Source organism: Dendropsophus ebraccatus, chromosome 6 (genome assembly GCF_027789765.1).
Source record: "Dendropsophus ebraccatus isolate aDenEbr1 chromosome 6, aDenEbr1.pat, whole genome shotgun sequence".
NCBI classification, from domain to species: domain Eukaryota; kingdom Metazoa; phylum Chordata; class Amphibia; order Anura; family Hylidae; genus Dendropsophus; species Dendropsophus ebraccatus.
This window is the reverse complement of record NC_091459.1, coordinates 48,694,691-48,720,829: the sequence shown is the minus strand read 5'-3', so window position 1 is coordinate 48,720,829 and position 26,139 is coordinate 48,694,691. Positions and strand designations below refer to the sequence as shown.

General features: G+C 39.2%; 1 protein-coding gene across 7 annotated transcripts in view; it reads left to right on the top strand.

Annotated features, from left to right (window-relative positions):
- Window positions 1-16,984, top strand: part of PTPRK (protein tyrosine phosphatase receptor type K) — a 255,773-nt gene extending 238,789 nt beyond the window's left edge. For 4 of the 7 annotated variants that reach the window (XM_069974946.1, XM_069974942.1, XM_069974945.1 and 1 more), the window contains 11 exons: window positions 366-463; window positions 803-919; window positions 2,018-2,172; window positions 4,355-4,490; window positions 4,844-4,993; window positions 7,270-7,443; window positions 8,624-8,755; window positions 8,847-8,972; window positions 9,730-9,893; window positions 12,125-12,260; window positions 16,408-16,984. In XM_069974946.1, the coding sequence (XP_069831047.1) occupies window positions 366-463; window positions 803-919; window positions 2,018-2,172; window positions 4,355-4,490; window positions 4,844-4,993; window positions 7,270-7,443; window positions 8,624-8,755; window positions 8,847-8,972; window positions 9,730-9,893; window positions 12,125-12,260; window positions 16,408-16,461 (1,442 nt within the window). In that variant the 3' untranslated portion in view covers window positions 16,462-16,984. Of the gene's footprint in view, window positions 1-365; window positions 464-802; window positions 920-2,017; window positions 2,173-4,354; window positions 4,491-4,843; window positions 5,003-7,269; window positions 7,444-8,623; window positions 8,756-8,846; window positions 8,973-9,729; window positions 9,894-12,124; window positions 12,261-16,407 lie in introns of all 7 variants that reach the window. The other 3 variants (XM_069974941.1, XM_069974940.1, XM_069974943.1) reach the window with 1 other exon arrangement.
- The last annotated feature ends 9,155 nt before the right edge of the window (window positions 16,985-26,139 follow it).

Below are 26,139 nucleotides of genomic sequence, written 5' to 3'. Positions count from 1 at the left end.
TTCCCAGGGGGCAATGCACCTAGGACTTCACTGCATTGAGCGCTTTCATTAGCAGCCGGCAGTGTTGTCATTTGGCTGTTCTCCCTGAGTTCAGCAATCTGTTTCTTTTATTGAATTAAATGGAGCATAATTGCAAACACCACCTGAACTGGAAACAAGAGTGGTGCTGTCTGTGGAAGAAAGTGGCCATGTTTTTGAAGTGCTGGATAACCCCTTTAAGTTAGCACCAACTCTTAAGTCAGGGACTAATATGTTCAGAGCTGTGGAATATGTTGGTGCTATAAAAAAAAAAAAATACAGTATGTATTGTTTAGATACATTGACTTCCACTCTCCTAAAACCCATTTCATGTTTTTATTTTTTAGGTCCAGTTCATGAAACAGTGTATGATTTCTGGAGGATGGTTTGGCAAGAACAGTCTGCCTGCATTGTAATGGTTACAAATTTAGTGGAAGTTGGCAGGGTAAGAATAATCACTTCTGACTTAGTATCTAGCCCCAGCCATTTTTGTAGCTTACTGTGCTTTTCTTAATTTTGCCTATACTTTGCCTCAGTCCTAGATTATGTTCAGACCAAAAAAAAAAGAAAGAGTTGATCGATACCAAAAAGCTGCATTAAAGTACAATCCGTTGTATTATGCTGCCTATGCAGTGCTTGACAATGATTTGCTAATGGTTGATAATTCTGAGCAATAATTGGCGTGATTATAGTTTTTCATTTTTCTCTTTGAATAGTAACTGTTTTGATATTTTTTATTTAATTTGAAACCTTGAACCCATTTTGTTTTGTCATGTGTTTACAGGTGAAATGCTACAAGTACTGGCCTGATGATACTGAAGTCTATGCAGATTTTAAAGTGACGTGTGTAGAAATGGAACCACTTGCAGAGTATGTGATTAGGACATTCACTCTTGAAAGGGTATGTACTTTTAATGTTTGTACCTTTTTTAATGTTTGTCAAGGAAAAATCCTGAAACGTGTGTTGCGTGAGGTAGGGTGTTTTTGCATTTGTACTTAACTGTGTGTGTGTGTGTGTGTGGGGTGGTGTTTACATGTTGGGTGGTTATGATGTAGCTGAAGGCAGTTATGGGGTCTTGCGACTACACTTCTATGCGTTTACATAGAAATTATGTCATCTAATATATATAGCTATATACTGTTTTTACATACAACAGTACTGTGCTATATATTAATAGTATACATACATAGTATAGTGTGTGTGTGTGTCTATATATATATATATATATATATATATATATATATATATATATATATATATATATATACACACACAGTATTTTGTACTTTTTGGTTCTAGCATTTTCTTTGAGTGTGCTGCTGCAGTGCTTGTACTACGCATTCGTGGAATGGCATGCATGCAAATTCAGCTACTTGTAAAAATCACCAGTGATAAAGATACCAAACCAAGCAAACAAGACCAAAAGCTACAAGTGCATCTCTTGGATTCGTGCCTTTTTGGAGGATTAATTATTTGTTTGTGCTTTCTGGACATTTGTTGCTTGTAGCGCAGTGAAGCAAAACAGCGAGGTTAGATTCTTCTGCAGTCTGTGGTTTGGTAGAAATTGATTGCTTCATAACACTATAAAATATTCTAGAATAAAGCATTCATTTGCCATCAACGCGCTCCATGATGCTATAACTCAAGACAGAGTCAAATGCTTATGTTCGCCGAGTACTAACTGTACTTAAACGTTTATCGTTTACTATCCTTGGCCTGGAAATGTATTGTAAATGAAGTATAAGGCTCTGTTCACACGGAATGCCGCCAGCCTCCCTGCCGTAATGGGAGCCTCCTTTCTCGGCTCTGAAGAATGAACATGTTCATTCTTTAGCCCGGAAAGAGGAATAGAGCAAGCCTCCCATAGACTGTCATTATGACAGGGAGAATGACTGCATTCTCCGCCGTGGAATTCCACCACTTTTGGTGTTTGTGAACGTAGCCTTACTGTGTGTGTCAACCATGGTAATATATGCATGTTACTGTATTTATTTACAGAGAGGATATAATGAAATCAGGGAAGTCAAGCAGTTCCACTTTACTGGTTGGCCGGACCATGGAGTTCCATACCATGCCACTGGGCTGTTATCTTTTATTAGAAGAGTGAAAATGTCCAACCCTCCAAGTGCTGGTCCCATTGTGGTTCATTGCAGGTTAGTTCTTGGTAAAGGGCTACTGAAAAGTTACATATGAAAGAAAAGCGTAATTTAGATGTTGCAAAATAGGAGGTGGGGGAGGTTAAAGCGTACCTGTTGTGCAAATCTTTTTTATAATATATATATATATATATATATATATATATATATATATATATATTTTTTTTTTTTTTATTTTTTTTTTTTTTTAAGTAAACATATTGTGTGCAATATTGTGCAACAGTTGTGCAATATACTCTTTATTTTAATTTTTAATTTTTTTCCATGTTTAAATCAAAGGTATACATATGGCCAAAATGCGGACCATGCTTTCTTAGTGAGGATATTTGGTCTTTTCTATGTAAAAAAAAAAAAAAGGGACCAAACACAGGAAGTCCCAGTCCTTTGTGGGCTCACATAAAGAAAGACACCTGTTCATCATGCAGGTTGTATTTCAATTGAGGGCAATTAACTTAGGCTAAATATACTATCAACTATGCATGCTTACTAGGAGACAATGCTCTTTGGTATGCAATAATTTAGTCAGTATAATGTCACTGTGTGGTTACATAGGTTTTGGTACTGTGTGACAGGAGAGCTGACCATACAATGTGAGAATCCCCAGAATTCTCTGCTACTGAATGTGGATGTGCAGCAGCTGTACACATGCGCAGTGAAGGGAGACACCTAGTGGCCATATGTATAATGCTGATCAGGGAAACAGCATTATCAGGGAAAAAAAGTATAGAGAAAATATTGCAAGTTTGTTTGTAATTACAACCCCTGTGGATTTCTTTTAAAAATAAATGTGACAGTGCCTCATCAAAACAGAGTTAGGAGAGCTAACTCAAGCTGTGCACCAAAAAAAAAAAAAAAAGCTGTAACTTTTCTTGTGACTGTTCCATTCGCAGTGACTTTGCAGACTTTTAAGGCAAGGATGTTTACTAGCAGGACATCTTTATGTTAATTTATTTTGCAGGGCTCATTTGCTGCCTTTGCTGTAAAGTCAAAAGTTAAGTCAGTCTCTATCAACAATGTAGATGTTCTGCTATGCTTTTAGATGTAAAGCGTTCACTGCTCCGTGTTTACCTAAATACTGGTGTCATTTTGAGACATTTTGTTTACTGCTTTAAATAAATCAAAGCAACACTGTTACTTACATTTTCCTGAAAGAACGGGATGGAGAATGCACTTCTAATAAATCAGACTGTCGAATGTGCTTCTCCTCTTGTTTTATTCAGACGGCGGTGAAGTGTAAACAAATAGCTGTGCTGAAAACCTCTTGGTATTGATCTTCCATGATTGAATGCTGAGGCAGGATGGAGAGTCAGAACACGGACCTGTGCTAGACCTACTAATGAGAACCAGGGGATGCATTCGGATACTTAGGATGTAACCCATTCTCTACCACATAGTCCACCTATAACCTGAATCGATTATCTGGTTGTGCTAGATTTTTAGTCTTAATTCTTTTGGATTTCAGTGAAGAGGCCTTACGGTACCCCTTACGGTACATGTACAGCCATTGTCTCTAGAATAATCTGGCTGGAAGTAGAAAATAAATTCACACATGGAATAGTTCTTGCATAATTCTCATCATCACACATTGGACAAAAATTTATTTTTACTGTATATTCATTTTCTCTCCACACCAGCAGTTTAGTTATCTAGAATCCTTTAATTCCATTTGACCCATCTTCTACCTATCCAACTATCCAACCTATCTTACCGAGCCTATAGAAAAATAAAAACTTTCATACTTACCTCTCCAGGCAAACCAGTGTTCTGCTGCCTGTTCCCGCTAACGGCAACTGCCACTGGCACTTCTGAAGCAGTCTGTGCAGGGACACGCCACTTAGCCAGTTACTGGCTAAGATGGGACAGCGCCGCAGCCAGTGATTGGCTGAGTGGCCTGTCACTGCACAGACAGATTAAGAAGTGTCAGCAGAGGCTGCAGGGAGCAGGCAGGAGGACACCAGAGTGGAGAGGTAAGTACATCCTTATTAATTTCTGTACTCATATGATCGGCTTTTCGACTGATCGTTGTCTTTATTACACAGGGCCATATCTGCCTGACTCTACCTAATTGGGCAGATAATCTCCCCATGTAATAGGACTCTTACTCTGGGATAGAATTGCTGTTAGCAATGTATTGGTATTTTTGATTGTTAACACATTATTCTCTCTATTGACTTTTTAGCGCTGGCGCTGGCCGCACTGGCTGTTACATAGTTATTGATATCATGCTGGATATGGCAGAGCGGGAAGGAGTTGTAGACATTTATAATTGTGTCAAAGCTTTACGTTCTCGCCGAATCAACATGGTCCAAACCGAGGTAATTAATTTCTTTTTAATTACTTTTAATTTTTGATACATAAATATTTATAAGCTTAAAATCCAATATATAAAATATCAGATTTTATCAAAGTGTCTTACTGATTTCAATAAATTATTGTCAATGCAAATGCTAACTATATGCTTCAGATATGAGTTAATGTGGCCGCCTTATAGTTAAATGAATCAGTAGCAGATGACTTTTCTCTGTATATTTACAAATTGTTAAAGGGGTTCTTTATCCTCTCGGATATGCTGTAAATTTGCAATTGGTGGGGTCATGAGAAATGAGTAACATGCTAAAGTTACCTAATGCTGCTCTGCTTTATTTTGCCATGCATTTTTTGTGTACAGGAGCAGTATATTTTCATCCACGATGCCATCCTGGAAGCATGCTTATGCGGAGAGACTGCCATTCCAGTCTGTGAATTTAAAGCAGCATACTTTGACATGATCAGAATAGACTCCCAGACCAACTCATCACATCTCAAAGATGAATTCCAGGTATTATCAGTATGTATTCTAGGCTTCTCTCTTTTGAATGTATTACAAGCATTTTAATGTAAATGTTATGTCTTCAAGCTACATGCTGTCCTTTTAAGTTTTGCAATTTAAGAAAACAGTAAAAAAAATAATTTGAAATGGCTCAAATAAAGAGGTTATCCCATGAAGAATATTAGGTTTATTTACAACCCCAAATTATAAACATTGCGTATTTAAAATATTTTAAATCTTTAACCTCTTTAGGACGCAGTGGGTTTTGACCTTAATGACCAGGCCAATTTTAATGTTTGCATTTTAGTTTTTTTCTCCTTGCCTTCTAAAAGCGATAGAGCTTTTATTCTTCCACCTAGAGGGATTTTTGAGGTGTAATTTTTGGTACCACAATCTCTAGTTTTTATTGGTATCGTAGATGGGAGATTTTATGTTATTGGTGTTTTCTTTTTTTCTGATGTAACAGAAATTCAGCAATCCTTGTGTAATAGAGCCCCCAGAGTTAATGGTGTACTGGTACTTCCTGGGTTCTCTTCAAGGGGTTAATAACTTGAAGGGTTATGAAATATACTTAAATCATATGACGCCAAATGGTGTTCAAAGATTAAGTCCACTTGCTAAGCTTAGTGCTAGTGGGCACATATGGACTGTCATTCTCCACATTGCCAGGACCATGCTTTCTCTGCAGATGAGCCAACAGAAATACTGGTGAACTGGGAAGGAGTAGAGTATCTGGCAGTGTAAGGGTGAGTTACACTACGGAATCCGCGCGGAGAAGTTCAGGCGGATTCTGGCACTCATACCCGATCACAGCGGCGCGCATCTCCGCCCGTTCCATAAAATTTATTCTATTGGTGAGCGAATTGCACCGTCCGACAAAAGAAATGACATGTCAGTTCTTTCGGCAGAAGACAGAATTTGCCCGACTATAGAATGGTGTCTACGCCGCTGTGAGCTGGTACAAGCAACGGAATCCCCCTTCTCTGTGTTCCGTAGTGTAACTCACTCTAACTGTGAAGATTCCTTCTGGTAGGGTTGTAAAGTAAAAAGTGATTTACAGAGCCCATCCCTTACAGCGCACACAAGCGGAATTTTGGGCTAGAAACACTGCAATTTACTTTTCTACAGCTGCTTTTCTGGACCATTTTGCAATTCATGGGATGACCCCTTTAAAAGTATAGGCATGTTGCAAGTAATCCCATAGACTTTGTGTGTCTTGTGCTTGAGGGTGAAGCTCCACTTTTGTGCCCCATTTCCAAGTGTAACTGCACTTACATGCTGTGAAACCATTTTCATCTCCTTGATGTAGATATTTCAATATTATTATTTTTTTGTAAACAAAGGCTTTTTTTTTTATTTATGTTAAAAATAAAAATCCTTTTTACCCAAAAATGGAGCTTCACTTTAAGTTGGTTAGAGCAAGATGTTAAAAGTTACATTTTTAAAATACATTTTGCTACATTTTTTCAATGTAAGTCAGAAAATGTATTTACAACGAATCATGTCCTTGTCTGGTGTATGTGATTCACATGTCCTGAATATTCATCCCCTCCACGGACATTGCTAAAGACCATCGTTAAGATGTTGTCTGCATGCAACTCAGTTGATATTAACCAAGTTTTATTCACTCTGTTATTTACTGCAAACTTCAGTTATTCGTTCTTCTGAGAAATACTTTTTTGTTTCTAGCTTTTCATAAACTTTTTTACCGGACTTACATGTACCTATTTAGTGTGTCCTGCCATCATAGCGGAGACATGAGTAGATCACTATACTAACCTACAGAATACAGCACATAGTAGTAAGTAGCAGTCCACTATCATCTTTCAGTTTGTAGAAGACTTAGAAAATGGACTCTCCCCTAATGTCATCCTCTGTCTCCATAACTGCCTAGAAGATGGAAGAAAGAGGGAGGTACACTTTAATAATTAACGTAAAGTTCACATTAACTCAAATATTTAATGCTAAAAGCATCAAGGAGCTTTATCTCTTTTGTATTCACTATACCTAATATGTGCAGTCTTTCTGATTATGATAAAACTGAATTTATCTGTAGTCAGAGCAATGCGGACACAAGGTATAAAGTTGTTAACTTGAGATAGGCACAACTCATTGTTCTCAAATTGCCCTCATCTCTAGTTTTAACCCCTCTGTACATACTTACAGCCTCCTTTCTTGACAAGTTTACACCGCATTGATAATGATGCTGTGAAATAAAACTAATTCTCACGGCTCCTTAATCACAGGGGCAGTACTTTTGTCTCTAATTAATCTTTTTCCTGCAGACTCTGAATTCTGTGACCCCAAGATTACAGGCTGAGGACTGCAGTATAGCCTGCTTGCCAAGGAACCATGACAAGAACCGCTTCATGGACCTGCTGCCGCCTGACAGATGTCTGCCTTTCTTAATTACCATAGATGGGGAGAGCAGCAATTACATCAATGCAGCACTGGTAGACGTAAGGAGACCTATCTCTCTGTTTGATGTGTGTAGAAGACAGGAATCACGCCTGATACAATGTGATTGATGTATCTGTGCTGCAAAATATTCCAAAACAAATAGGAAACTAATGGGCGGTAATTAAAGCCCTGTTGTCATTCACTGAAATTGAATTCCCATGAAATGTTGGCAAGTTGTTTGTCATTTCCAGGGTTCACCTCTTGTGGGAATGATGTCTTCACATGGTCCATTTATTTCCACTCTCGCTAATAATGCAGAGCTTAGTGGTGGTCAAGGTTATCAAGACAGTCTACAGATCTGGTTGAAACTCTAAGGCCACTATGCCGTGTGACAGAAGTGCTCACATGCTCCCAGATGTCATTTAGTTGTAATATGGCTTAACTCTTGTTCTGTGTGCATCTCTTTGAGATTTCTCGTTCACATCTGCTCACTACAGGAGCCGAATATCACTTATAGAGAACACACTCAATGAACCAAGCTGTTCCGTTAATGCGGACTGCTTGATGCACACCATAAAGAGGGTTAGGAAAGTAATGTGTAATTACAGTGAAAACTACAAGCAACATGTAGAAAATATAAACTTAAGTGAAAGAAATACCCTCCTATAGGAGCAAGCTCCACATCAGCATGCATCCTTGTTTACGTGTCATGAAACTGCGACATGTCTTGTTTTGCGATGTTTACTAAATTCCAGTTCACCGATTCTTCCCACTAAATAATTAATGGATACATTAAATTGTAAATGGAGACTTTAATGAACTAGATCGGGCAGAGCATTTTATGTTGCATTTAGGAGAGGCAGTGCTATTTGTTTCATTTAGCATAATTGGTCAAGTGATGCTCGATGTGATGAAATGCATTAGAGAATATAGTGCTCGATGTGCTCATTGCACCAGACTCGAATATTTCCCATGCCACACTCTATGATTTTAGAGCATCAGTGTTTTATGGCTCTTAATACATTTCATCTACCTGGATCTCTGTAAAAGAGCTTCAAATCATTCTATATGTAAACTTTGAGTTGCCTTTGACAGTGGGAATATAATATTTAAAGATTCTGTATGGCTAAGCAAGGTAAAGCTGTTTGCTGATTGGACGGCCTTGTCCATCTTCTTGCCTTGTCGTCTTTTGCAAAATGTAAGTGTTTATATTTATTTTTTATTTTTCCTCTTTCACAGAGCTACAGACAGCCAGCTGCCTTCATTGTCACCCAGCATCCATTGCCAAACACTGTGAAGGACTTCTGGAGATTAGTATATGACTACGGATGTTCTTCCTTAGTGATGCTGAATGAAGTGGACTTGACGCAGGTAATTTTTCCTGTTTGAATGATATTGTACAGTCTATTTTAAAAATGTAATGTCCTCCTATTGACAAGCCATGCTTTATGACCCCCCACAGGGTTGTCCACAATACTGGCCAGAGGAGGGAATGCTCCGGTACGGTCCAATCCAGGTGGAATGCATGTCATGCTCAATGGATTGTGATGTCATCAGCCGAATCTTCAGAATATGCAACCTGACACGGGTAACTAAATGTAGATTAGGTTAAAAGTATAATTTGGCAATTAAAATGACATTTTCTTCACTTATGCTTTGCATTTGCCTTAACTTTAATACTAAAGGTCATTGATGCACAGATGTCCAGGTCAGAATTAAGCAGTTATCTCCTCCTCCTGATCATGTTTATGTAGTGTGACAAAAAAAGCAATCCTGGCATTTTTTTTCTTTTTGTTTACACTGCTCACCGTATGAGAACAATACTGTTATATCGAATATAATTATATAACGCAGGAAAAACATTGCTGAACCTGAACAGTTTAACAGATCCGCTCAACACTATTCATAAAGAGTATTTTTGCCACAGATTTACTGGCAGTTTGCTCATATATTGTAACTACAGTAATAAGAAAGCCAAATGCTTTGTTAGCTCGGCACTCTTCTTATCAACTGACTGCTTTCGAAGTCCATGCTACCCTCTCCGGTGCCTGGGAAAGCTAGATCCATCTTTATTACTGCAGCATTTTCCAGTCTGATTGTGAGATTGTCATCTGGGATGCCATCCGCTCGGTTCTTTGTGTTATTTGTATGAAACCAGTCCTATGATTTTCTCAACTCCTATACAGAGTAAAACAATAACAGCACCCTGTACTATATTTTTGATAGTTGTAATACTTTCCATAGGGAGACCGATTGTTAGCAGTAGCAAACTATAATAGTTAATTTCATGTTTGTAGGAGATAAATGATTAAAGTGTTAATATGAGTGTTCTTTACTTTGGACAGCCACAAGAAGGTTATCTGATGGTGCAGCAGTTCCAGTACTTAGGTTGGGCAGCACATAGAGAGGTGCCAAATTCCAAAAGATCTTTCCTAAAATTGATTTTGCAAGTCGAGAAATGGCAAGAAGAATGTGATGAAGGGGAAGGACGCACCATTATTCACTGCCTGTGAGTTTACCACTAATAGCTATCATTTATTGTTACTGTGTCAGTCTGAGCTCTCTAATGGTTGTCCTTGTTGACCTAGCCTGTGGATCTGATATGTGATGAAAGCTGTGAAAGGAATACCTTTGAAGTGCATCTATACTATATGTTTGGTAACATTATAGTATGATGCTTTTATGTTATGGAGGTGGGTGGAGAGATAAGCACTAGAAAGATTATGGAAACCAATTTGTTTCAAGAACAAGGCTAGTCATTTATTTTGTTACTTACTAATAGCCATTTCTGTACACCATTATCCTGTATCTTGTTTAATTGGAATGACACATGCATAAACCATTTTGAAGGACTTGTCGGTGCTTAGAATTTTTTTTTATTTCTTTGTATATTTTTTTTAACCAACAAATATCTATGAAGACAAAACACCAGATTAACATACCCTCCCTTTTGGTATGCTTTTATCAACTGTTTTATATTCATAGCTGACACTAATTAATGTATTGTAGTAAAGTGTAACTGTCATTTAAAGAACTGTATAAGACTACCCCTGACTTTTAGGGTGTGTTCACACCTACAGGATCTGCAGCAGATTTGATGCTGTGTTCAGTTACTTAAATGAAATCTGCTGCAGAAATTCAGCTGCAGATCCTGCAGATCCTGGCGTAAGTTCGTACGTAGTGTGAACTGTGCAGCCGTACTTCCTATACTTCCCATTGTACGCAAACTACGTAAGTCTCCGGCCGCTTATTCACTACTCTAATAATGTAGAAAGCTAGATAGATACTGTGTTTATTGTGCAAAGCAGAACCTGGCAATTGGCTTTCAGGTGCTATGCACGCTGGGAGATGTAGTTTCTCTGCCAGGTGCCATGATGTAAAACTCATTTGGGATCATTTGTAAAAGTTTTCACCCGGGCTAGGCAAGCATAGACAAGCGGGAAAAGTGTCAAAAATCGTGAGGGATCGTTGCGTGCACCTATATGCTTTTTGTGCATTTTATTTTTTATGGGTTTGCTGGAGTTTCCCTTTAAAGGTGATATGCAGGATTACAAAAACATATCTGCCTTTTTTTCAGAACAAAGCCACCCCGTTATCATGGGGTGTGTGGCATTACAACTTGGATTAATTCAATTGAATGAGTTGTAATACCAAAAACTAAGGGCTAGAGATGAGCGAACCTGGAGCATGCTCGAGTCGATCCGAACCCGAACTTTCGGCATTTGATTAGCAGTGGCTGCTGAAGTTGGATAAAGCCCTAAGGCTATGTGGAAATCATGGATATAGTCATTGGCTGTATCCATGTTTTCCAGACAACATTAGAGCTTTATCCAAGTTCTGCAGCCCCAGCTAATCAAATACCGAACGTTCGGGTTCGGATCGACTCGAACCCGAACCTGGTTCGCTCATCTCTACTAAGGACGAATGTGGTGCTATTTCTGGAAGAGAGAAGCTATGTTTTTCCAACCCTGGACATTCCCTTAATTTCATTTTACTTACAGAGATATTATTTTCTTGAATACTTAGTCAAATCTGCCCTTTGTGCAAAGGGAACACGTGGTCCAAAGGCATTTTATATTGAAAATGCAGTCCAATCTGTGGGTGCTATGTTTTAGCCCAAAATGAGCTGAGTAGTAATAAGTTTAAATGAAAATAATACTAGTTCTACTGAATCTTTTCCCACAAAAATCTGTCAGTCCACCAACAGTTTGGACTACATCTCAACATAATGGGATCCCTTCAATTTGACCTCTCAGCAATGGAAGAAAGCGGCCACCTTTTCAGCAAGAATGATGTCAGGAATATTCTGTTTATTAAAATCTTTAGGGTACGTTCACACGTTCCGCAGCGGATTTCATCTAAATAACTGAACGTACCATCAAATCTGTACCATCAAATCTACTGCGGATCCTGTACGTGTGAACGCACCCTTAATCTGATTTCCTTAGTTACAGCAACTGTTATCATATGTCATTAAAGGGATATTTCACTAAAAGATAAGTTTTGACATGTTGCGGCCTATAGAGATAATGTAACAAACAGTGCTCCCCCTGTGCTCTTCTACGGCCGGCGCAGGCAATCCCGCCTCCACTTTCAAGACTGACTCATCTGAGGGTGAAAACCCGATAAGCCAATCACTCTTATGTTACTCCATGGGCAGCAGCATATCAAAACTTATTTTTGAGTGAAAAACCCCTTTAAACTATAAGATTCTCATGTATCTTCTCTTGTTCTTCAAAGAAATGGTGGAGGACGAAGCGGTGTGTTCTGCGCCATTAGTATTGTGTGCGAAATGATCAAGAGACAAAACGTGGTTGATGTTTTCCATGCTGTAAAAACACTACGCAACAGCAAGCCAAACATGGTGGAGACTCCGGTGAGTTAAAAGGCACTAGTCATTTGTTTTACTGTCTGACAGCACAATGCAGATATTTCTGTAACTGTAAGGTATATTCTCCTAAAGAATTAATCCTTTCAATGGAGCTTGGTCCTGGTAAGAGATGAGTGAATATTGGGCTTTCGGGTTTGTACGAACCCAAGCATACTGATGGCTGAAGAAATTGGATGCAACGCCTGGGATTCCTTGAAACATGAATACAGCTTATGGTTGTATCCTTATTTTCAAGGCAGCTTTATGGCTTCATCCAACTTAAGCTATTGGTAACCGATGAACCCGAACATGCTCTAGATTTGCTGATCTTTAGTCCTAGTAGGTCTGCCTGTGTCACTGTCTATTATACATTTCTACTTTGGCTATTGTATCTTGATGTGGAAGTTGTATGGGCCATATTTATTATTTTATGAGCTTCCTTCAGTCATCTCCATTCAGACGATGCAATCAAACACTACTATAGCCATAAGAAGCGGCAAGAAAATGCTAGAAAATATTTAGTCATGCTGAATAGCATTCATGCCCTGTACGTTCCAGCATCACATTTCATGACTGCTTAATAAGGTTCATCAACTCATAATGATGTAGTGTTTGCACAGAATGTAGCTGGCCCCTTGGAGCTCTTGCATACATCACTTTGCTAAGGAAACAATGGAACCAAGGCGAATTATGGAAATCCTGCTAAGCAAACATTTCTCAAATGAGCTTTGCGGTTAATGAGAAATAATGTTTGTATGGATAATTGTTTTCTAATTATTTTTTCTTCCTTGCACATATTTTTTTCTTCATTCCTCCGAAGCTTTATTCTTTTTTTTTTTTCCTAATACAAGGCAATTTTAAGGGATGTGATACATGTAAAATAGGACTTGTTTGGTTTTAATAACCCTCTACCTACAAAGCCATCAGTCTAATTGAATTTTGTGAACATCATAGTTTTGCTTTCATCTTTCTACTTCTACAAAATTTACTGTGAAATTACTTATATGTAAATGAGACTTGAAAATATTAGTTAGCATATATTAGCAATAATTATAACAAATCACTTGACAAACCAGACATTTGTAATATGAGGTTTACTGGATGTAGAGTAACAGAGGCATCAGGATGACTGTATGTTGAACTGGTAGCAAATTGGTATTATTTTTGCATTAAAGAGTGACTGTCGTTTTTTTTTTTTTTTTTTTGCAGAAATCAATAGTCCAGGTGATTTTAAGAAACTTTGTATTTGGGTTTATTAGGCAAATATGCCATCTGCATTTAAAAAGACTTTTCCCAGGTCCCCCCTCCTCTCCTTTCTGTCAAACCCAATAACAAAGTTTCTTAAAATCACCTGTACTATTGATTTCTGCAAAAAAAATTTTTTATGACAGTAACACTTTAATACCTTCTCGACCAAGGATGTAACTGTATGGCCTCGGTCGGGTAGCCGCCACGGTCCCAGGTGCTATTAATAGCCCGGGACCGCAGCTGTTAGTCGGCGCGGTCTGATCGCCGTGCCCGCTAATAAACAGTTTTGATGCAGCTGTCATGGCTGACAGCTACATCTAAACTATTTATCCCGATGTGATCGCGGAGGGGCGATCCGTTTAACTCACCCGGCCGGGCCTCAGCATCAGATTGACGCTGATTCCGGTTCGGTATTCTGCTGATCTGGTCTGCAGATGGATTGGTGCTCTGTTATATACGCAGCATTGATCTCAACGGGAGATCAATGCTGTGTGTATATATAAGTCCCCCAGGGGACTTCTAATTACTGTGTAAAAAAAAAATTTTTTTTTCATCAGTTTAAAAAAAAAAAAACCCTCCCCTTATCAAAATTTAAATCACCCCCCTTTTCCCATTTTATAAATAAAAATAAATAAACCTATGTGGTATCACCGACCTAATAAATCATCACATTCCTGATCTTGCACGGTAAATGGCGTAAGCACAAAAATCCGCAAAAATAGCAAATAGCACATTTTTGATCGCATCAAATCCAGAAAAATTGTAATAAAAAGCGATCAAAAGGTCACATATATGCAATCAAGGTACCGATAGAAAGTACAGATCATGGCGCAAAAAAAATGACACCTTAACCAGCCCCATAGACCAAATGATAAAAGCGTTATAAGCATGGTCCTAGAGACATTTTTTTAAGAAGTATTTAGATTTTTAAAAAGGTTTTAATTTTTTAAAAGCCATCAAATAAAATAAAAGTTACACACGTTACATATAGTTGTAATCGTACTGACTTGAGGAACATAGATAACGTGTCAGTTTTAACATAGGACAAACGGTGTAAACACAAAACCCAAAGAAAAAAAATGTGTTTTATTTTCAATTTCACTGCGCAAATATTTTTTTTTTTCCGGTTTCGCAGCATATTTTATGTAAAAACTAAGTCTGTTGTTGCAAAGTACAATAAAAATAAGTTTGTGTGGGCCTGTAGGTGAAAAAAAAGGGAAGTGCTACGGCCTTTTAAATGTGAGGAGGAAAAAACTAAAATTTGCACGGTCCTGAAGGGGTTAAAACAGTCAGCAGGTTCATGCATACGGAGCAGCTGATAGTTCCCGGTAGCTGCTTAGTTCCACTTTTCAGCACTGGTCTTTTAAGTGTCACAATTTTTGATAAATTAAAATTTAATCTCCTGAAAATGGTTTAGAAGGCCGGTGCCGGAAATTGGAGGTAAGCGTCTGCCGATAACTTATGTACGAACTAGACTAGTGCATCATTGTTTTCAATAAACTGCACCACATTATTATTACTAGTATTTATTAACGGAGCCAAGGTGCTTTACTGCAAGTTGTCAATTTTATAGCCATACATTCCTCAGCGGTGAGAGACATGTTTCACCTATATAAAAAAAAAAGATAATTACCCGAGCAACACACACATCCAAAAACCGATGCAATTTGCCATAAAACATAACATTTACCACAAGTCTGTAACAACTTCATTGTCCGCATTAGTACACCTGATTCATTCTCACTAACGCCAATATTCAGGAGTCACAAATAACTGAACCAGAGTTAACAGCGTGCTTGCTGAGGATCAGGTACTAACTCATTTTTATTATGCCGCCCGGCTATGAAGTCAAAGCTTATGTGATTTACACATACTGTTGCAATATAGAAAAAATATAGCTTTACGTATCCGACACACACTTGAGCACATTTTTCTAAGAAATATTCCCAGATTCAGAAAATGTGGAAACCATAAATGTATCAATTTGTGCATGACACTCTGACACACTTAAGCTAAGTAAAAAACACCCTGACCTGTTCTGTAATCTTCCTTGCTTTTTTTTACATCATAAAATATATATATATATATATATATATATATATATATATATATATATATATATATATATATATATATATATATATATAATTTAAACATAAATTTAAGAATTTAGAATTCAATGTTAAATCATTGAAATGGTCACATTCCATTTTAGTTGGCGCCCAGGTTTAAATTTGGTGCAATTGTGGGGCGGTTTTGGCAGAATGGAATAAAGTAAACCTAGAATAAAGTATCCCCAAGGTCTAGGGCTTCACAGCAACCTAGCTCACACAACAGCAAGTCACATTTAAATCACTTGAGCTAAATTTGGTTGCCTCTTGCTGACGCACAGCTTTATTATAGTAGAGATTTAGCAATAATTATCATAGCCAAATCGCACAAAAAGTCACAAGCAGGTTGCAATCACATGCGACTTGTAGTGTTGTCAATGCTAGCAGGGTCAAATGCAACTTATGACCTGCGACCAAAGAGATAAAAACAAAGGGGTTAGTGTGTGGTTGAAACATATCTAATTTTAGAATTATGGTAAATTGTCAGGTACCTGCTATGTCTAATGGAGGAGAAAATGTTTTTGTTTTTTGTGACCTAAGATATTGGTGATATAAGTGAGAGGTTGAAACTACACTGTTTTCTCAATGTCTCGCTATTAGAGATAAGCGCAACTTGAGCATGTTTGATCGTTCAGCATGTAAATAGCTGGAAAACATGGATACAGCCATAGGTTTCAAATGCTGGACGATTGGATTCTGACATGGGTTGCACCCATCTCTGCTTGCTATAGCTGACTTATTTTTCAATAATAAAACAGTTAATAGATTACTAACAATCATTCTTCATTTTACAGGAACAGTACCGTTTCTGCTATGATGTTTCCTTAGAATACCTTGAATCATCATAGTTGGATGTGCCAATCAGCAGCCCAACTTCGGACAAATGTCACTCCAGCTGTGCAGTGGGGGATTTTTACATGGGACCTTTTAAGTTTTAAACAGAGCAAATGAGAAGCAAAAGAAGAAAAAAAAGTATTTTTCTTATGACTTTCTGTATCTTCATAAAAAAGGACATGAGATGTTTGTATGACTGTAGACAGTATTGATGAATTTAGTGCCACACTATCACACTGCTGGAAGCCAGAACTGGATGGTGTCTCCAGGATTTGTACGTATTTGTATGTGCAGCCGCCTCACAAGACGACTCTCAAAGCCAATATGTTGCATGTGTTTATTTACAGTGTGGCAGTTTCTCTTTTTTTAAATAAAAAAAAATAAAAAATGTCGAAAATAATTAAGAAAGGAGTGCAGATCTGACAGCAAATTCCTGTAATTCTCTCAACATTTCAAGCATCACTGAACTGTACTTGGCTTACAATTTTTTTCTACATTGATGCCTGGATCGTACCATATGTATTATTTTAAAAGAATCCCAAACATAAGCCAAAGAATCAATTGTAAATATGTCAATATGGAGAAGCACACTCTGTATTTATTGCTTATTTACATTCCTTTATTTTGATGGCTAAAGAAACAATCGTTTTTTCCTGAGGAAAGCTTTTTGCTGAAAATGTTGGCGGTTTATTTTTCTATGTAACAAGTTGTAAGTAAAAAGAAAACTGTTTTCTGCATTAACCCCAGAGCAATGTTTTAAAGATGTTTTTGTTGTATTTCATTCTGGTGAACTCAAGTTATGTGAATTTGTTTGGTTCTGGACCTTCTTTGAAAACAGGACCAAAGTGATATACAGTTTTCCACCAAGCAACCATGGATCAATAATTCATACACCGTATGGGGAAATCAATGCTTACAAATTCAAGATCTGAGTCTCAGGCTACTACTTGGGAACATTCAGTTACCATTAGGCTACGTTCACACAGAGCAAAAGGAGCGGATTACGCAAGGAAATATTTCCGCCTGAAATCAACTGACACTGAATTCCGAGCAGAATATAAGCAGAATGCAAGCAGAATCCCTGCGTATTCTGCTAGGAAAGTGTTCAGCTCGTAATCAGCTCTTGACAAATTCAGCGCGGAATACTCGAGGAATCCGCGCTGAATCCGCATGCATTCAGCGCTGAAATTCAGCGAGTATTTGGTGAGTAAACTAGACTATACCAGAACATATACTAGAATCCTCCTCCCCCCCCTTTTCCCCATTTCCGCGCTGATTCAGCGAGTAATTTCCGCTTGTATTCCGCGCTGAATCCGCGCTGAAACAGAAAATCAGAGCCCCATTGATTTGTATAGGCTTCCGCTAGCGGAAGAATGAACATGTTCATTCTTCTGGCGGAAAGCGGATTAGTTCAGTGCGGAAATTCCACTGTGTGAACTGCAGAGCAGAATTTCCATTCAACACAATGGAAATTAGCTCTGCACCTATTTTAACGGCTGAAATTTCAGCGCTGATTCAGCGCAGAAATTCAGCTGCTTTTGCTCAGTGGGAACGAGCCCTAAGAGGGAAGAAGAAGGCAACATTGTGGTCTACAGCCTGAGAACATTTGATTAGCACATTGTAAGAAAATGTTTGCCGTTGATGTTTACGGATCTGTAAGCTCTGGGCTCTAAGCAAAGTAAATTGAAATAAATGAATACCATATTCCAGGCGTGTCACTTGTCCCATGATTCTCAGAAAAATGATACAATTAAGATTTATGCCATTTATTTGTGCTTGTTTTTATGTCCATTTTCCTAGTATGTTTATTTGTATATTTTTTTATGTCCATTTCTCTTTGGTAGGTATTGCTTATTGAGGCTAATATGATATATATTTTTTAGTTTTTTTTGTTAACATCTGATTCAAACCCGTTCAATCCCAATCCTCACCCCACCCCCTTATCTTGTGTGTATTAGGTTTGTATTACATGAATTGGGTTGTTTGTCTGCAGCACATTGTGACTCACCCCCTGGAGCTGTGAAAATATTTACTGCCTGGTCCTTTCTGTCTCTACTCCTTTGTCATCCCCCTTCCTTTTAAAACAGAGGTCACATGATCTGTAACCTCGCCCACCACTGATATCGCACAGTGATCACCTGCCCAAGAGAGGGGAATCAACAGCTTCTCCTGAGTAGTATAGAGGAAAGGAGACTTCATCTCTCTCTCTGTAATATTTTTATATAGATGGATTGATAGAGCCAGTTGTGGGCCAATACTGCAAGAAGCTGATTCTGAGGTGCCAGTGGCAAAGGTACACAACAATCAGTGGGGGATTGGTGCACCTATATGTTTGTTGTGCATTTAATTTTTAAATTTAATTGCTGGAGGTCCCCCCTAAAATCTCAAGCCTTCCAGTACTTATCAGGAAATCCAGAGCAGGAGAAGTTTCCTCTGAGAATTTGCTACTGCTCTGGACAGTTCCTGTCGTAGACAGAGGTGGCAGCAGAGAGCACTGTGTCTGGAAAGAACACTCCTTCCTGTAGGACATACAGCAGCTGATAAGTACTGCCTTTCATATGCTGCTTTTTTCAGTGTCAAAGGGGCAGTTCAATGCCAGAAAGTGCCTGATATTTTAATTTACTTCTATTAAAAAAGTCTTCCAGTACTTATCATCTGTGACATGTCCTGCAGGAAGTGCTATTCTTTCCAGTCTAGAAAGCAGAAGAGGTTTTCTGTGACAATCTGCAACTGCTCTGGACAGTTCCTGACATGGACAGAGGTGGCAGCAGAGAGCACTGTCAGACTTGAAAGAATACATCATTCCTGCAGGGTATACAGCAGCTGGAAGACTTGAGATTTTTTAATAAAAGTAAATTACAAATCTCTGGCACAAGTTGATTTGAACAATTTTTTAATGAAGTACCTCTTTAAGCCTCCTATAATAGGTAAAAGAAAGGTAGGACTGCCCAGATGAGTAATTACTAAAAAAACCACCAGTCACTCTGCTAGAGGCTGCCGCAGTGCCACTGACACAGGGCCCACCCTCCCAGTGTTAAATCTACAGTACCTTTTACCTTTTTCACCTTTTATTATCTTGCCCTGTGCTTAAATAAAATAAAAGCAAAAAAAGTTGCCCCCATCTTTCTGCTTTTAATAGCTTATAATAATAAAACAAAAACAGAATCAATCAAAAAACAAAAAATCCATTCACAGAAGTTATCAGGTGCTTAAGGGTCCGTTTACACAGAAAGGTTATCTGACAGATTATCTGCCAAAGATTTGAAGCCAAAGCCAGAAACAGACTATAAACAGAGATCAGGTCATTAAGGAAAGACTGAGATTTTTCCTCTCTTCAAATCCATTACTGGTTTTGGCTTCAAATCTTTGGCAGATAATCTGTCAGATAATCTTTCTGTGTAAATGAACCCTTACTAAATTGAAGCACCTTTTGCAACAATTACAGCTTCTAGTCATCTTGGGTATGATGCCTCTAGGTTTACACACCTGGATTTGTTAATTTCTTTTCAGGACTCTGCAGAGATGTTTTTCAATTGTGTTCAAGTCACGGTTTAGGCTGGGCCACTCGATGTCAGATTTTTCCTTAAGCCACTCCTGTGTTGTCTTGGCTGTGTGCTTACACACTTGAAGGAGCAGTCTGGTGAAGAATATACATTTATTACAGGAAATGCTTATAAAGTGCTTTTTCCCCTGCACTTACTACTGCATCAAGGCTTCACTTCCTGGATAAAATGGTGATGTCACGACCCGACTCCCCGAGCTGTATGGGCTGTGGCTGCTGGAGAGGATGATGGCAGGGGGACACTGAACCCAAATTTGATGGATTTCACTATTAAGGCCATATTACACGCATAGATATCTGACAGATTTTTGAGACCAAAGCCAGGAATGAATATGAAAAAAGAGAGGCGAAATCTCAGTCTTTCCTTTATGACCTGTTGACTGTTTGTAGTCTGTTCCTGGCTTTGGCTTTAATCATCTGTCAGATTAATCTGTGTGTGTAATAGGGCCCTCAGGGTCATTGCCTGGAATGAAGGGAAACCTTTAGTCCAGAGCACTGTGTTAGATTCCCATTAAAGAGAATCTTTCACTTGAAATTCACATTCAAAAAAATTATTTTGTCCCATAATGCTTAAATTTTTATTTGTTTTGGAAGATTCTTTGGGCTCCTGACATTACTGCACAAATTAGAAAGGGTGCGGGGTTTGCCTCTGTTAAATCCTGCCTTATGCCAAATCTGTGGGAAAATATGTGGTAATATTGTGGAGTCTCTTAGGGTGGAAAGAAGAAAGAATAAAAATATACTGATTGAGGTTTGATATGTCTACAAATTTAATAAAAGAAGCAGAAAATCTAAGATGACAACTAGATGAGGGAGCAAAGCAGAGCAAAGAAATTATAATGGGGACTTCACCCAATATAAACTGAAAAGCAAAATCCTGCAGCTCCAGCAAAGGAAGTGGGTGTTTGGAAACAATAAAAGACAATTACCTTTACCACCTAGTACAGGAACCAGCAAGAGGAGACGGGGAGGGCATTTCTAGAAATAATTGTAACCAATAGGCCTTGCCCCGCTGGATTCACTAAGAGGCGCACACCAGCCTGACCTGCTCCTTCCTTACGGGGGACACAGAAATCTATAGGTGTAGCTTTCTGCCATGATTTATGCAAACAATCAGGCGTAAATCAGGTTTGGAAGGTGGCCTCCTCCCCCCTCACTGCCCATTGGGCAAGTGGGGTATACGGCTGGCATATGCCAGGGAAAAGGGGCAAATCTGCCCCCTCTCCCTGCCGTACACCAGGGTCACTGCTTTTTAATAAATGTCCCCCATTATGTGTGAAATGTATCGATAAAATGATGGCTGAAGAATTTGTCTATGTCGGAGACTATTCGGAGGAGGATTAGATAGGAGGTTGATAAGGCTGTTAGTGGGTATGCTGTTAGACCAGGCGATTGTGCAGGTGCTTCTGATAGTAAGCCACATTTCTTTGAGGTTCCTTGTCACAAAAAGTGGGGAAAGTGGTGAAGCTGCTTCTTCCTTTAGAGCGACTCTGTATCCACAATCTGACTCCCCTAAACCACTTGTACCTTCAGATAGCTGCTTTTAATCCAATATCTGTCCTTGGGTCCGTTCGGCAGGTGATGCAGTTTTTGTCCTAAAAAAAAACTACTTTTAAACTTGCAGCCCTGTGCCCAATGGCCCTGGCTTGGAGAATCTGTGCCCTATTTTTGCACCACCCCTTCGTCCCTCCTCCCTGCCCTCTTCACCATTCCCCTGCAGTGAAAACTACACAGGTGCCTTAACGATCCAGCCCATGTGCTGTGCTGACACAGGTGATGAATAGTAGAAAATCTACATGGAGCATTCCTAATAATGAAGAGGGCGGGGAGAAGGGACAGAGAGGGTGTGCCAGCCTAATGCATACACAATCTAGGCCACGGCCGTTTGACACAGGGCTGCAAGTTTAAAAGTTGTTTTTTAGGACAATAACTGCATCACCTGCCAAACGGACCCCAGGACAGATCTTGGATTAAAAGCAGCTATCTGAAGGTACTAGCGGTTTGGGGGGGGGTCAGATTGTGGGTACAGAGTCACTTTAACTCCTTAGAGGGGGAGATGGGAATGCCCTTCTTTTCAGGTCAGGATGTTAATAGAGATGAGCGAACCTCGAGCATGCTCGAGTGGATCCGAACCCGAACTTTCGGCATGTGATTAGCAGTGGCTGCTGAAGTTGGATAAAGCCCTAAGTCTATGTGGAAATCATGGATATAGTCATTGGCTGTATCCATGTTTTCCACACAACCTTAGAGCTTTATCCAAGTTCAGCAGCCGCAGCTAATCAAATACCGAACGTTCGGGTTCGGATCGACTCAAGCCCGTACCTGGTTCGGTCATCTCTAGATGTTAACTATATGCTTAAAGGGGTTGTCCAGCGAAATCTTTTTCTTTCAGATCAACTGATATCAGAAAGTTATATAGATTTGTTATTTACTTCTATTAAAAAATCTCAAGTCTTCCCATACTTATCACCTACTGTATGTCCTGCAGGAAATGTTTTATTTTCAGTCTGACACAGTGCTCTCTGCTGACATCTCTGGCTGAGACAGGAACTGTCCAGAGCAGCAGAGGTTTTCTATGGGGATTTATAGAAAACCAAGACAGAGTTCATGTTTCAGCCAGAGATGTCAGCAGAGAACACTGTGTCAGACTGAAAATAAAACATACGTACATTTCCTGCACGACATATAGTAGGTGATAAGTATGGGAAGACTTGAGATTTTTTAATAGAAGTAAATTACAAATCTATATAACTTTCTGATATCAGTTGATTTAAAAGAAAAAGATATTTGCTGGGCAACCCCTTTAGGGTTCGTTCACACCTACAGGATCCGCAGCAGATTTGATCATGCAGATTTGATGCTGTGTTCAGTTATTTAAATGAAATCCGCTGCGGATCCGCTGAGGATCCGCAGCAGAAAATACGCTGCGGATCCGGCAAGTGTGAACATACCCTTAAAGAGAATGTCAGCTGCAATTTACATTCCAAACTGCTGACACTGTTAGAGATCAGGGAGACACATGTTTCGTATATGTGCCTGTGATTCTAGAACATAGAATAATGTTTGTTTTATTAGTAATAACTCTGTCTTCAAACACAATCCCTTCTGAATGCCTGTTTAAAAATGAAGCAAATCGAGAACCAAGCTGTGTGTTCCCATAGAGAACAATGTGAAAGTGTTTAATTGTTTTTTTTACATTCCATGGGTCAGGTGCAGAGCGCCTAGCCCACAGAGTGTAAAGAGTTAATAGCAATAACATCACCACTTACCTTCTCTGGACTAGCAGTAAGAAGTGGTGCATCCAAAGAGTTTGGCATCCCTATCGTAAATGGGTCAGACACAGGTTAAATGTAAACCTGTTAAGGGTATATTCACACGGGCGGGCTCGCAGCGAGATTCTCGCTGCGAGCCCGGCAGGTCCTGGCATTTCCCAAACACTACATACTTGCTGCGGTCTAAACGACCGCAGCGAGTATGTAATTATACCGCCCTTAACCCCTTCTGCTCCCGCCCGGCTCCCCCGCTGTAAGCATACTTAACCTGTCCTCGCTGCACGGGTCCGGCGTCCTGCTCTCCCGTCCGGCCAATTAGTGTGTTGCCCAGCCGCAGCCACTGATTGGCCGGGCGGGAGAGCATCTCGCCCGTGTGAATATACGGAATAAATGTATACGTGTGAATAAATGTAAACGTCCTGAGCCTGCTCCATATTTCACTATGTACACCAGACATCTGGAAGGAATTGAAGTGACTTGAAACAGTGTGGAACGTGTACATTCATATGTGGCACATTAGCTGTAGGAATTTCTGCATCTGTCTCATTCCTCTGCATGGGGCCTTCAGGAATCTGCAGGATGCTGCAGAAATCCCGTTATCTTACCTTATCTTATCTTACACCCTGTCATATGGAGACATTGTAAATAGCATTTTAGTTTGGACCTTACTTTATTTTTAAACAATACTTTGCTCATTTGTGATCTCATTAGTCCTGGGAACAGTTTGCCGCGTTCTATATAAGATAAGATTAACATGCCAGTAATGAGGTTGAAAAAGTGTCAGTAAAATACCATCTGTGAATTCGCAGTTATTCTGGGAACTCTGGAAATGCCACCGACTCAATGATGGCCTTATTTTCTGATTGTTGTTTTTTTTCTGTACATGATTATGGGGCTTTATAGCAGCCTCTTAGACCATAGGACTCTGTAGCCTTGAGACTTGTAGGGGGGAGTGTTGAAGCTATGTTGTGTGACCTACTGTATGTAGAGGGCATTGTAATAATAAAACAGAAAGCAACAAAGTCTATTGAAGTAAAAACTGCAAAACTTCAGAATTTTTATAATATACAGTAGTTTTCATTTTTTAGCAAGAAAATGTCTCACTAAAAAGTGCCAGGGACCCATTATCTGCAGTCAGGGCAGTCCAGCAGTGTCAGGCCACCCTGGCTACTTTCTTGACTCTCTGATCCAGCACTGTGCTTGACCGATGAGTTAACTGTGCAGCTACTGATAGTTGCACAGTCCTCTCCCTTCTGCCAGACACCAGTCTGTGAGATCAATGCCTGGCAGGTGAGGAAACCTGCATGTGCTGTGCATTGCATCCAGCTTCCTACATGTAAAAGCCTCCTTTGGGAATCCTTAGGGTGCGTTTACACGTACAGGATCTGCAGCAGATTTGAAGTTGCCGATTCAAAGCAAAGCTGGGCCATCAAATCTGCTGCAGATCCTGTACGTGTGAACGCACCCTGAAGGGCTCAAAATGGAAGATGCAGGTCCTTCAGGACCTTACATAATGTCAGTCATCTGAATAGTAACATGACTGGGAGGAGTAATTACTCTAGCTAATGGCATGGAGTCTGTCTGTAGCAGAGCTGTTTGTGTATGGTGATGTACCAGAGATGTGTGCATCTGTACACTAATGTAGTAGTGCTGTTTGTGAGCCTGTGGATGTTTATGTCTGGAAATAAAGACGAAAGGGGCAAAGGCGCCTCGTGTGATACCAGAGGTAAACGTGGAGAGTGTAGGGGTGGTATTGTGCTCACCTTAAAGCCACTTGGGCTAGTAGCGTATCACTCTAATTAGGTAGCTGGTGGTACCTCTAAACGGGATGTTCCCAGGGGGGCCCGTGTGTAAACAAGAGTAAAAAGAAAAATCCAAAAAAATGGTATCATTACCAGCGCTGTCACTGCCAGAAAATCCAACTCACCAGGCGAATGAAGAAAAACTGGTTTATTTGGTTGCACAACGTTAACATGTTTCGGGAGACTATCCTCCCTTCCTCAGAACCAAAGTGCATAGTGAACTCATGGAAACAGTGTGGTTTAAAAGACATGGTAAAACCCACCACACCCGCCCAGGGGGCGGGGGGAGGAAAGAAAGCAAAACATAGGTTAATACATATTCAAATATAAAAGATATGAAACTACTATATAAAGCACAGCACTAGCGTATATATATACACACACACATATATATATATATATATATATATATATATATATACACACACACATATGTATATATATATATATATATATATATACATACATGTGAATGGACCTAAGCACCTTCGCATTAAAAAGGTGCACTTTATTCAGACGCAAGTATTTCTAGTCTGTCTGTATGAGTGAATGTGCCAAGCAACTAACAGAGGAGTGTCTCCACAGCTGTCCCAGCGCTTTAGTGGAGACAGGCTTCTGAACTGAATTAGCATAATGAATAAGGTCCAGCTGAGATAGTGGACTGGCTGACAGGGAAATCCCCATACAGCCATCATGCAGTACAAAAGGGGCGGGCTCTCAGAACACCAAAGTTTCCAAGTTGGTATGAATTATGATTTCAGTATGAGTTATAATGGTTATGACGATCTAAAGTGAAATAAAATAAAATAAAATGAATGAAGTCAAGATAATAAAAACAACCTCATATCTCAATAACCATGATGTGAGGATGAAAAAAGCATATAGCAATAGATACATGCTGTTAGTGTGTGTAAGATAAAAGGACATAAATATGTCACTAAGTATCAAATATTAATAGATAATAAAAAATAGAAAATGTATGTATAAATTTTTGGCAAAAAAAAAAAAAGGTGCTTAGGTCCATTCACATGTATATGTATATGTATATATATATAT